Consider the following 13,302-nt stretch of genomic DNA (forward strand, 5'->3'; position numbering starts at 1 on the left):
TTTGTTGTTGGCAATGTTGTTTTGATGAGCTCTATGATATCGTTGAAAAGGACCTTGTTGGATTGGGGTGTTCTGACCATCAGTTGGAGAAGGTTTTCTAAGTGTGGATGAAATAGGATGTGGCAGGTAAGGTGTTCTATGGATGAAGGTGTGCTGCACCGCTGCAGGGTGCATGCCCATGAATTACTGTGGATAAATGCAAGCCCTCCGCCAATCTTCCCTTTGTGTTCCTTGTCTTGATTACTGTCGCCTTTAGGGGATGAGGCTCTCCAGGATTTGTGTTGATGTGGGGACTCATCATGTTTCTTTGATTAAGAGTAGGTCTATGTTGTGAGTTTAGATTAGATCAGCAATGTCTTTTGTAAATCGCAATTTGGAATGATCATTCAATAACATGCATGTTTTGTATAGCGGGGTGTGGAAAGCTCAGCCAGCCGGGTTGGCAAGTAGATAGTGGATGGGCGTACTATCTGGCCAAGTGAAGGTAGGTGAGCCCTGGTATCTCCTCACTGGGATAATGCCACAGAACATGTTGATGTGCAGACTAGGCACTGATGTTATTGTGCAGCAATGTGTTTGTATTTTTCTTTGTTCCTGGTTATGTTTCGCTAGATGTACGCCATTTGCAATTTTACAAGAAATCTATAAACAAAGTATGAAAAAACATAGGTGTTTTGTAGATGGATTGGGTGTGGTGATAAGTGGGATTTAGGCGCTGATGAACATTCTGCTGGCCGAGCTGGAATGCATGGACCAGGAAATGGGACCCTTTCAAGGACCCAACAGGACCAGATATGAATTGCCCTTGTCTTCATCCGCCCTTCATTTCCGATGGCTGGGTCAGAGAATTGTAAGGATTTAAGCGTTAAGAAGCTAAATAAAAAGGTGGGGCAAACAAAAGCAGCAGGGACAGATTTGCATTGATTGGCCAGTTGGAGGAGCAGGGGTCACATGACCTTGGGCCGTATGAACCAGCTGGCCAAATGCAAATGAGAAAAAAAAAGGTTGGGAAGGAGCTTTAAAATGGAAGGAAAGGGGTGGTACAGACATATAGCATGAGAAGATTAGCAGTAATCAACTGGTGCGTGGAGCAGACATCCCATGCTTTGAGACCCTTGCACGAGGTCAGCAAGAATAGTTAGGGAAGGCTTCCTGAGTAAGCAAAGACTCCTGTAAACCATTAAGTGGCTTCCAAACATTCACAGACTGCATTATATAGAGGATACAGAACACATTTTAGACTGTCTGATGAAACCCTGCATTCCAGTTTCATGTGTTTACATTTATTGTCAATATGTTTTTTTTTTTTTTAAATAGAAATTTCAGGAAATGAATGTAGCTCACTTTGCAACAGTGTGTACCTAGCTTTGAAAAAATAATACATTCAACAGTTATATGTGTCCAATTCTTCCAAGAGTGTCGTGGTTTTTTACATCATACAGCAATTCCAGACCTGCATTCCATGCATACTATGCTTTCAGCCAATGAAGTTTATGTTGGTTATTTTTTTACTTTTGGAATACATTGCCCTGAGGGTTTTCCATAATCAACGATTTCACTTTTCACCATCTGATGAAGAAGTCATTGAGACTTTGAAAGCTAAAGCAGTGTTCCATCTCTGCATACAATTTTCAGTTAGTCCAATAGAACGTATAATCGCCAGCATTTTGTGTGATTTTACAACTGGACTAATGCAGCGCCTGACTTTTCTTTGCACTGCAGATTATCTGAGTTTCATGGAGTTGTCCTGAAATTATTGTGAATCACTTCCATGACTTCAAGCGGCATTACAAAAGACTCACGTTGCTTAAAATATGATAATGGTGCATTATATTTGACCAGTGCTAGTATCCTGATGTTTTTAGAATCATGTTAAGTAGATCACGCTTATTTCCTCACCTGTATTTTCACAATATCTTTCTTAAGATCAGCACAGCTTTCCAGTTTCATGATTAATTAGGTGGCATATGTTCTAAACTATTCTTGTCCTGATTAAACATTTAACGCTGTGCCTTAAACGTGTTTATTTTGAGAACTATAATATGTAAATAGTTTTGTGTGCATTCTGTACAGCTGTTATTACATGTCCTCGTGGTTGTTTCTTTTTCAGGTTATGAAATCATGGTACACATTATTTGTCATCATTGACAGTCTTTTGATCATCTGAACCAAGCAATCGATGGATGCCCTCTGGCAGATAGTGCTTTCCACTTCTAATGTATAACCCTCCACCTTTTGGAGGCAGGTGGAGAGATTAATTATGGAAGTGACTGCTACTAGAACTCTTTTATGTATTTAAACAGGGGTATACCCAGTCCAGGTGTACCCGTTACAGATCCCCAAGACCATTGGCGTTGAGCTGGAGCATTATAGCATTGTAGGGTCTCAAATGACAACACGTAGATCTGTGCTTTCAAATGCAGATATTCTTAGTGCCCTTTGCGTTCACTGTGTCTTGATACCTCCCTCTGGTGTCAGAATCTATAGAGCAGTGCTATTAGTCCTTCCTACTGAGTTGGAATGGCGTCTGGCGACAATGTCAATGTGGGGATTTCTATGTAAAGGCCGACAGTATACGTCAAAGGAACATCTAGCCTTTTCAGTGAGTCTGATTTACAAAAGGTTTTCCAAGTGTTTTCCCATTGAAAAAATAGTGTCTTTTTTTAAAATCAGGCCCAGTGAGTAGAATATTCTCTTCGGCTGCACAATGTAAGTCTTTTCTCAGCCTCAGAAGCACTCTGCCAACTAAAGACATAACTGAACGTCCATGGGAGGAGAGAATGGCTAGGCTGAGAGACAGTGCACACTTGGGTTGTGTAAATCAGTGACTTAAGAGAAGACTGAAACACCCAATCCTTAAAGCATACTTGTTTACCAGACTGCAACAAAAGCACGAGCAAAAAGACATCCTATGCAATAAAGACAACAATAACGGCCTTGGAAATGATGCGCTAAAAGGGTATAATGTGGACATTGCGATGAGCCAGAAGTCAATACATTATATAGAATAGGCAAGCAGGGCTAAAACTAATATAAAGGGGACCATGGTCGGAGACTTGCCGAAAAAGTACAAATGATTGCCATGCCGCGCCATTCATAAGGTACCAACATGCAATGTTCCTCAGCGTGTGCCTGTCTTGCAACAACCAATCCAATCGGCATCTGCAGCGCCGACAAACCTAAAATTCGCCCATAAGATGAGCAGATAATGACTGTTTCAGAACGCGTGATCCTCCACCACAGTTTGACAAATATTTTTTTTACATCATTTGCAAAAAACTTAGTACAAGTGAAAGTTCCCCCAAAAAATAAATGCCAGTAGGGAGGGTAGTTAGACATTAGCAGTGTGGCTATGGACATTCATAAGTGCCAAATCTTCAATCAAGTCTATGAACCGAAATAAAGGTTCTCTGTGGATTTCATACCGTGCCATTTTTTTTAATGTATTGAAAAAATAAAGTTATGGGTTGACCTAGTTGCTAGAACAGCTTTAATTTTTTTTTTTTTTTTTTTTTTTTTGCTTTCTTTGCATTCAACACGTGCTTTCACATACATTATGTTTAACATGTTTGAATGTTCAATTCATCTATCTGTATTTCTTCAGACAGGTCATTTTCCTAACAATTCTCACTTACTGCGCGAATGCTCTCAAAATGTCCTCCCTCTTTTTCAAAGTCAACGGGCTGTCCGTTCAAAGTCCAGTGGAATGTGACGTCTAGGATGGCATCGTGAATTGCTTTGCAGCTCAGCACCACGCTCTCTCCCACAGTCAGTTCGGTCCTTTTTGGTGTGAGTTCGAGCCTTGTTGGTTCTTGCAAATGGAGAAACGAAAGATATTAGAATTCACAGTTTAGTTCTAATATATATAGCAATATCCATTTTCACTATGTTGATACACCAAAAGATCAAAGGGTTTCAACATTAATTACGCAAAAACAACTATTCACACTGTTATTGTGTATGAAATATTTAATTGAGGGATCTGTTTGTGGATATCTTCCAGTCTGCTTCTAGCAGTGAGCAAGACAAACTCGAAGGAGCTATTACGTCTGAGGAAGTGTGCAGCATTGCTTACTCTTAACAGAGGGGCAGGACAAGCAGACAACATGTCTTCCTCTCAAAGTTTATTTGTAGTTTGGTGCTATTCTGCTCCCACTGCTGACACATCTGCCTTTTGGAGGGAGGGAGTCTGGGTCTGCTGCTACCTCCTGGCGGAAAACCAACATAGCTGGGTTTTCAAAGAAAGCGGAAGATGCTCGTAGCACTCCTTTGTATTGTGCCATTTCTTTTGATCAATGTAAATAATACAATGGCCCTCATTACGACCCTGGCGGTAAGGGGTTTGCGCCAGCGTTAGCTGCGCCGACCCCTTACCGCCAACTACGAGTTCCCATAGCGCCATGGTCACTTTTCCGCCCGCTTTTTGCGGGCGTAAAAATCCATGGCGCTATGGGACCTTGGTGTTAATTACGCCACCGTAATGTACGGTGGCGTAATTAACGCCTTCCCCACTCCCATTGAGCCCTATGGGGCCGAAATGGGAATGGGGAAGGGTAAATGGGTCAATGGGGACTTACCGCCCCGCCGACCTCGGAATGGGGCGGTAAGTCCGCCATCCGCCATGGCGTAAACGGACTTTACGCCATGGCGGAAAAGTCCGCCGATGGCGGAAAAAATCCGCCAGGGTCGTAATGAGGGCCAATATCTGTTAAAAGCATAGCTAACTGTTTGATCAGTCTGTATGTCTGTTATATAGCGTTACCAACATGGCTTTACGCCTGAATAGTATACGGTTGCTCGCACAAAACTTTCATGCGCTTGGAATCGATCTTGTTGCACAGACAGGTCTCCAATTCTAAAATGTTGCGGTCATAGAACCATTTTTTAACAGGTAAGGCTGGAGGTTCCTCGGGTCAACAATGCTCACCGTGTGTTTGCAGCGACGTTAGTTAATGTGAGTCAATGTTTGTATACTCACCTGCAAGCCTCTGTGTACCTACTGACAAACAATATCAATGATTCCGAGTAACACAGGGACTGAAGCAGAGCTTTGCCATGTCATTACAATTGTTTGCTTTTTACCTCAAACCTTTCCGTTTCCTGGGTTTGACGAGGTTGGCGTTTTTCCTCTATGAAGATGATATATTTGAATGATCATCTAATCCTGTGGATTCCATCCTGAGGCTGGCAGATTTTGCCATTTTGGGGAAGGTTTCAAGGTACATGCCTAACATTTAACAAGTGGAATCTGCCTTCCTTATCTACCCAGATAAAAGGAGGCTGTTATTATGCATTTTACTTACATATAATAATCTCTAGTTTTATATAGAGCCACAAACCCTCAGGTATCTAAGCGCTGAAACAAGAGTAGGGCCCTCATTACAACCTTGGCGGAGGACCATGGTGCTATTAGCACCATGGTCCATGCTGCTAAGGTTACGATTCCGCCATGGTGGATGGCGGAATTACCGCCCCATTCCAAGGTGAGTGGGGCGGTAATTCCCCATTCACCATTTGCCCTTCCCCGTTCCCATTTTTGCCCCCATAGGGCATAATGGGAATGGGGAAGGTGCTAATTACGGCACCGTAAATTACGGTGCCGTAATTAGCTCCAAAGTCCGTTTGCGGGTTGGATTTTTAACGCCTGCTTTTAGCAGGCGTTAAACACCAACCAGCAAAGGGACACTTGTAATCAGGCGTTAAGGGTTAACAGCGCCGATGGCACCGTTAAACCCTTAACGCCTGAGTTGTAATGAGGGCCTAGATATTATTATCCCACATTTTAGTACTCAATTCATCAACCTCAGCAGGATGAGTTGATCCTGCCAGGATTTGAACCTGCATCAGCAGACTATGCACAGATGTCAGAACAAGTAGTCTGCTAACTGTGCTATATGACAGGCTATTTAAATGGGTACTGAACCTTCAGATAATATGGCTAGGATATGCAGTTATCTGCATACAGTTGGGGAAGGTGAGTGCTGGAGATTCATTGCCATCTCAGTTCTGGGAGGATCTAATTTGGTCAAAAAGATATTTTTTCTATGATTTTTCTATATCTTCTGAGCCAGTGTCTTATATATCTTGCATACTGTATTCAAGGCTCCACAAGAGTTATCAGCAAGTGTTTCCAAACACTTTTCTATGCAGAAATATAGGGTACAGCACTTGAAGCAGTTTTAAGAACAGGGAGTGCACCACTCCAGTTCATGGGCAACATGATTAGCAAATGAACAGGGCTGTCCTGCGTGCTGATATTGCAAGGACAATATATTTTTTCTACCAGTATCCTGGACCAAGCCCCCAATGCATATAAACAGGAAAAATCCCTACGCTGACCTGAAGAATGCTCTTCTTATTTGTGGGCATCCCAGAACATCATCGAGTGGCAGCAAGCTCTACAATTGTGACTAGAATTAAGATGCCATCATGGACATGTCTGGCAGGGCTCCACCCATAGCCACTCTTCCATTTGAATGGCAGCAGCCAAACACAGAAGAAGAGAAGGCAATGGTGAGGAAGGTGTGGTACCAGCTCTGGGAAACAGATATGTGACGAAGAGTTTGTTAAGGCACAGGTACTGAGAGGAGTGGGCATGTAGCAGGGGGCATCCATAAGCAGCTATCTGCTTGCTCAGAAGAGGGCCTTATTCTGCTAGGTAAATGACATGTTGTGAGCAAACTGATTGGTTGAGGTGCCTGCTCGAGGTGCCTGCTGGGTTGGTAATATGAATTATAAAAGCACTAAAAATGCCATCACAATACATTGAACATTTTACTTACAGGGCCTGAGGTAGCGGCCCTGTAGTTATGGTTAAGTTGCTCAATTTATAGAAAGATCACTTTTTTGGGCAGCTTATAACTTTGACCACCCCTGCAGGAATCCTCATCAAACTTTGGAAAACAATAATATGGCCCGCTTGGAATGATTCTGTGAAGTTTGGTGTGGTTTTGTCAAGGGGGAACAAAGTTATAGGAGGGTTCCAACATTTTTGAAATCCTCATTGACACGATGGAAACAAAATGTGCTCACGCCTACAGCCCAAACAGCTGGACGGATTTGCACCACACTTGCATGAGGAGCGGCTGCTTGGTCCCGAAAGTGTGCTTTTGCAAATCTGGTATAAATCCATCCAGTAGTTTGCAAATCAATTGCCAAAAAGTAGACAATACACATTGGTAATGTCTGGATCCGGTCCGCAGACTCATTTCCTTATTTGGAGTGCGCTGACACCCCCTGGACCAATAAGAGAGCTGCATGACATTTGCAGACATCATACACACCCGCTGATTGGTCAATTAAAAACATGAGGTCCGACAAAAGGGCGCCATGCTGGATTCCTGATCAGTGCCCATAGTAAGTGGACATCATAGTAAAATCATATTAAAAAACACACCATTGCGCTTGTGAAACAAATTAAATGATCTCTGGGGAGGTGAAGGGTGATGAGGATGGGATGGGATATGGCCATGAAAAGCCCAAAATCAGCAGTTTTTCTCCTACAAAGTCTGCAAACATCTCAGATGTTCGGGAACATTGCTGGGATGTGCATGAACTTGACAAACGTTTGAGGACATCCATGCATATTTCTGCATTACAGGGTCGGTGAAAAGCAGTTTTTGGATAGCTTATAACTTTGGCGCAACTCAATGAAACTGCATGAAATATTGCAATATAATGTTAGATTTGACCCTGAATGTGTCACCAAAGTTTGGTGCTCCCTGTCCAAAGGGAGGCAAAATTAGATGATTCGCCCCAAAATATTTGAAAGGCTTTTGCATTTGGTGCCGTTTGACAAATCTGCACAAACGTTTTCAGAAAGATTATGAACACAACCTTGAATATTTGTGCAAAGTCTGAATGGATTTTGTGAAGTGGGGGCTAAATTATACAAAATATTTTTGTACATATGTTTTGAAACCTTTTGAAAAATAAATCATGGGCAGATTTGCAGTAAACTCATGCAAGGAGCATTGGCAAGGACCCTAAAGCTTGGTTTTGCAAATCTGTGTTTTATTTTTTGAACAGTGTCATAATGTAGATACAAAAATAATGATTTATCTTTGGTGACTGAGATATAGCCTGTGGCCATGGCCAGTATGACCCGGATAATCTGGCCACTGTCCATGACCATAAGTGACCGGCAAAGGGGCTAAAGTGGGCGTGGCCACCAGGGACCGGCTATGTGGTAAAGCAAAATTCAAAATCGGGATAGGTTTGAATGGGAAAAAATATTCGGGTCCTGGCTACAGCCCGAAGTGCTGGACATCAAGGACCTCAAACCATGGTTTTGCAAATTTGTACTGTTTTATTTTTTATAAAGTGTCAAAATGTAAGTATAAAAACATTGTGATATAACTTTGGTGCCTGGGCAATGGGCCTGGCTCTGGCCCTGAGCAAGGACACACGTGTACTCTGATTTACTTATTGAGGGCATGCAACATGGCCAAGTCCTAGGTTTGAATGGGATAACATATTCTGCTTTCCTGCTACAGCCTGAAGTGCTGTATTGGATTACAACAAACCTGCATGAGGAGCATCAGCAAGGACCTGAAAGCATGCTTTTGCAAATCTGTCTTGTGTTATATTTTTGCAAAGTGTCAAATGGAAGTACAAAAAATTGCGATATAACTTTGCGGCCTGGGCAGCGGGCCTGGCCCTCAGCAAGGACAACTGTCTACTCCGATTTGCCTATTGGAGAATGCGGCATAGCCAAAGCCCATGCCTCATGGATTGTGGAGACTGACCATGCTTGCAAGCCATGAGCACTGGACACTGGTCACATTATGAGGATATAGTGGACACTGAACTAGGATGCAGGCTTGATACAGTGGATAACGGTTGTGGTTTGGTGGGGTCGGAGTCATGGTTAAGCCTCATGCCCTTGGCAATCCAACAATGACTTGCATCCCCAGCATGCGCTGCTGATAACGACAGACACCAATATGTGTTGCAAAAAATATGCTTGTTAAAGGAGGTTTACAGTTCTTTCATCTATGTTAAAAGAGGAATTGTTAATAATATACAGTTATGTAATATCAAGAAACATTTTCACTCATAAAGACCTATGAAATTCACAGAAAATCTTTGTTAAAGGGACATTATGGTTAAGTTGCACTAATAAAAACCTATGATATTCAGTGAAAAAAACATTGTTCAAGGGACGTTATGGTTACAAGTAAAATAAAAAAAAAACTCCAGAAATGCACAACTTATGGTAGCTAAGCAACGATAACTCACACCACCACTGTTCACTGCTAAGACTTGGGGCCTCAGCACGACTTTGGCGGTAACCCTTAAATCCGGCGTTCACGCTATGACCGCCGGATTTAAGGGTCCGCCAAATCAGGACTTCGGCGGATTTCGCCCCAGCTCTGAGCTGGGGGAAAATCCACCGAAAATTTGTGCTATTACCGCCGGCAGTAAATACGCCGGCGTAAGAGTGTGAAAATTCCCCATTGAGCCCAATGGGGAATGGGGCATTCCCGAATGGGCTCAATGGGGAATGGGGATTAACATTACCGCCGAACTCGTGATCCGGCGCTATCAGCGCCGGGGAGTTCGGCGGTAGGGCTAATCCCTGGTGGTAATACCGCTGGTGTTACCGCCAAAGTCATGATCAGGCCCTTACACTCAGGACATCAAAGACAAGTTGTTACATACATTTGATCTTTTCATATGTTTGTAAACGTTATGTTTTTGTAGGATTAACCTAAACTATTTAGAAATTTCTTTTCCCCCCCAAAAAAACTTTTTTTTACGGTTGCGTCATTGTTTTTATTTGTAATGTACATACTTCTCTATATCTGTGTACATTTTGTATACATGCTATACATTCATTCTGAGTGTGTGTGTAATGTACATACTCTTCATGTTCACGCACATATTGTATAGGAGCTGTATTCTGAGCATATGCAAGGTACATACTTTGCATATCTGTTTACATTTTAGATATGAATGATGTACAACTATATGTAGAGCATATTTACTAAAGGCATGTGTCGTACAAGCATGTGTCATAGTAGTACGCGTCACAGGAGTGAGTGTCATTGGAGTGCATGTCATAGCAGCACTTGTTGTGGGACTGTGTGTGTAACAGTAAGTTATCGGACAATGTACAGTAGGAGCATATGTCATACAAATGTGTGGTTAGAGGATGTCGTATTAGCGCGTGTCATAGGAGCACATGTTGTAGCATATGTCCCAGGAGTGTGGGTCCTAGAAGCTACTAAGAGCTTGTCAGAAGATTGTGTGTTGTAAGAGTGTATGTGTCAGAGGAGCATGTGCCGTAGGCGTGTGTGGTAATAGGGTATGTGTATGTGTGTTGGGTAGAAGCACATCTCACCGGATCACTTGTTGTAGGAACGTTTGTCATAGGTGCACATGTCCTAGAAGCATGTCTTGTGAGAGCGTGTGTAGTAGGAGTATGGGTTGTAGGAGTGTGTGTCATAGGACTGTGTGTCGTATGGCCATGTTGTAGGAGTGTGTGTAAGAGGGTTTTATAGATGTGCATGCCATTGGAGCACATATCGTAGAATGTGTTGTAGGGGCGTGTGTCATAGGAACTTGTGTACTAACAGCTTGTTGTAAGAGCATGTGTCATAGGAGTGTGTGATAAGAGGGTTTGTTGTAGGAGCATGTATTGTAGGAGCACCTGTCACAGGAGCACTAGTTGCAGGAGCGTGTGTTGTAGGTGCACATGTCAAAGGCACACTTGTTGTAGGAGCATTTCAAATAAGAGCGTGTGTAGAAGTGGGTAGTTAAAGGGTGTCATAGGGGAGCGTGTTGTAGGAGCATGTGTGGCATGAGTGTGTGTTGTAGGGGTATGTGTTATAGTAATGTGCTTCATAGGAACTTGTTATGTAGTGTCAAATCTGGAGTTTTGCCTTTGTTTCATACATGATAATGGATGAGTAGATTCCAGTTTGATGTCCCACAAACCTACTCTGAGCTAGAAGGTGCCTGTAGAAAAAGGTGACTGCAAGACAACAATCCCAGATCGCCCTCATAATAAATGGTGAAAACTAAGGGGGAATCGTCTCACTACAACATGCCTGAGGCTTCCCTGATGTATACGGTGAAGAGACAGAGAAAACAATGACAGGGAAGCCCAGAGTTTTCAAGAAGATCTGAAATGACAATGCTGATATCCAAGAACACATGCTTTTGTACTAAGGAATCCGGATCAGATGAGGATGGAAAACGGAAGCAGGCAGAAAAGAGCTGGCAGGCATGGGCAAGACACAAGCGCACAGGACATGCAGGGAACCGGCATGCAGCTCTGGGATGGCGAGACACAAGATGAACAAGGGAAAAGTCAGGAAGAAAGAGGCAGGCATGTCAGGATGGGTAGGGCACAAGATGAGCAGGGGGAAAAACTAGGAGTCAGGCAGGTCAGGAATGGCAAAACACAAGATGTTCAAGGGAAAGACTAGGAGGCAGGCAAATCAGGTCAGGACTTGCGAGGCATAAGATGGATAAGGGAAAACCAAGGAGGCAGCAAGTCAGGACTGGAAAGACACAAGATGTACTAGGAAAGAACACGAGACAGTACTGGCACAGGAATAAACCAGGGAAAGTAACATATACCTGGGAGCGATATGACGCTCCAAGCTTTTGTCCCAGAGTTTTAAAGATGCTGCCTGCACCAGTACGGGTTTGGAGCATCCCTATGGCAAGTATACGGGGAACGCACTTCCTTCCATGGGGAGACAATCCTCCATGCACATGCAGTGCTGACAAGATGGATGCACTCTTCATGGTTGATGTGCCCAGTCCCCAATTTCGGGGTGGCCACAGCCACTTCCATCGGCCTGTCCTCTGCGTCTACCATGCCGACCACCGCCAGCGGGAATACAGCCTCCATGCTGGTAAGTGGCATGTGGGCGGCACATGATATGTTGGAACATGTGTCGTAGGAGGCAACTGGCCAATTTTTTTATATTTGGGCACATTTTCTATTTCCAGTGAGAAAACACATGTTAAAAGCTTTTCAAAACCGAATCAAAGTAAACCTGTATTGAAGCCATTAATGTAAAATTCTGACATTTTGCAATGGAAAGGCAGCTGCCTGGAAATATTACTGACATATATTTCCAGGTGTATTCATGCAAGGGTTTGAAAGTTGTTCAGACATGTTATCTTCTGAAACTCCATAGAGACTTCATCTTAACCTTAACTATGCCTTGCGCTAGCGTAAAGACATTATATATATATATAAAATATCATGGCAAAGACAATAACAGAATTACAGAAAGGATTTACCACACATATTGCATGGTAAACATCCTCTTTAATGCATTTTCTGTGTCACGTCTATAGATCTATTTGGATGAAACATAATGTATTTCGTTTGTTCTCTCTTTTCTCTTTAAAAAAAAAAAAAAAACACCTGCCACTTGATTTGGTTCTCACTGGTAAGGATGAGACCGGCTGTGGTGTTGTAGCAGAATGTGCCGGTTCATGAAATACTGCTAATGATGGTCCTGGGAGGCATAAGATTCTACCATTGTTAAGATCCCATGGAGCCCCAAGTACAATGACAATATTTTCCGATCATAGCTGCTGAAGCATTGCCCTAGGTAGGGGGCCACCACACCAACATTAAACAACTTTACATTTAACGTTATCCCCACAGGGTAGCTGACTTGGGACTGTGTTGTTTAGACAGATGTGTGCTCCTTGGGAGTTAGCGAGACATGTCTTGGCAGATTAGTACAGACGCCACGATCCAGGGACCTTGCACTCCGGGCCACGGCAATGCATCAACAAGTAAACGGAAGCCTGACCTCGAGGCCAGACTGGTCCCGGCGATGGCGGCCTTCTCTGGATAAGCAATCACAGCACGAGAGTGACTTGTGCGGCTGAGTTCCGGGATCAGATGCTGTGCTGGGATGTGGCAATAAGGAGCAGGCTTTCTTTCGGAAAACCCACATCCATATTTCTTTCACGACACTGAATAGGTTGTGATTCCGAGAAGCAACTTCTCTGTGGATACAGAAATGTAAGGTCACATGCAAGGCCTCTGGACTCTTAAATCCTGTGAAGGTGAGATCACGCAACTGGAGAAAGGGATTATTTTTAGAAATAGACAGATGCTATGCCTGTGTTGCTTTGCAGAACCATTAGTGCACAGGGGCATCATTTTCAACAAATAAGTGAGCCTTGCTAGAAAAGGTCCAAGAAAATAATAATTCCAACAGAATCAAGTCCATATGCAATCAGGTGCGTCCGTACATGGGGGGCAGCCATACAAAGAGCTCCTAAAAGCAGCATGAGCTGTTAGTCTTACACTTCAGGCAA

The 13,302-nt window shown here is 43.2% G+C and overlaps 1 protein-coding gene and 1 long non-coding RNA gene across 7 annotated transcripts in view; one reads left to right on the forward strand and one right to left on the reverse strand.

The window, feature by feature from the left end:
• The window catches only part of CNTN5 (contactin 5), a 3,106,629-nt gene that overhangs the window by 699,841 nt on the left and 2,393,486 nt on the right, over positions 1–13,302 (reverse strand). For all 6 annotated transcript variants that reach the window (XM_069639123.1, XM_069639125.1, XM_069639124.1 and 3 more), the window contains one exon: positions 3,636–3,811. In XM_069639123.1, coding sequence (XP_069495224.1) covers positions 3,636–3,811 — 176 coding nt within the window. The remainder of the gene's footprint in view (positions 1–3,635; positions 3,812–13,302) is intronic.
• Positions 1–13,302, forward strand: part of LOC138527828 (uncharacterized) — a 389,887-nt gene that overhangs the window by 83,692 nt on the left and 292,893 nt on the right. The window lies entirely within an intron of this gene.

The sequence above is a fragment of the Ambystoma mexicanum genome, chromosome 7q, assembly GCF_040938575.1.
Source record: "Ambystoma mexicanum isolate Mex_15411 chromosome 7q, UKY_AmexF1_1, whole genome shotgun sequence".
In the NCBI taxonomy this organism is placed as follows: domain Eukaryota; kingdom Metazoa; phylum Chordata; class Amphibia; order Caudata; family Ambystomatidae; genus Ambystoma; species Ambystoma mexicanum.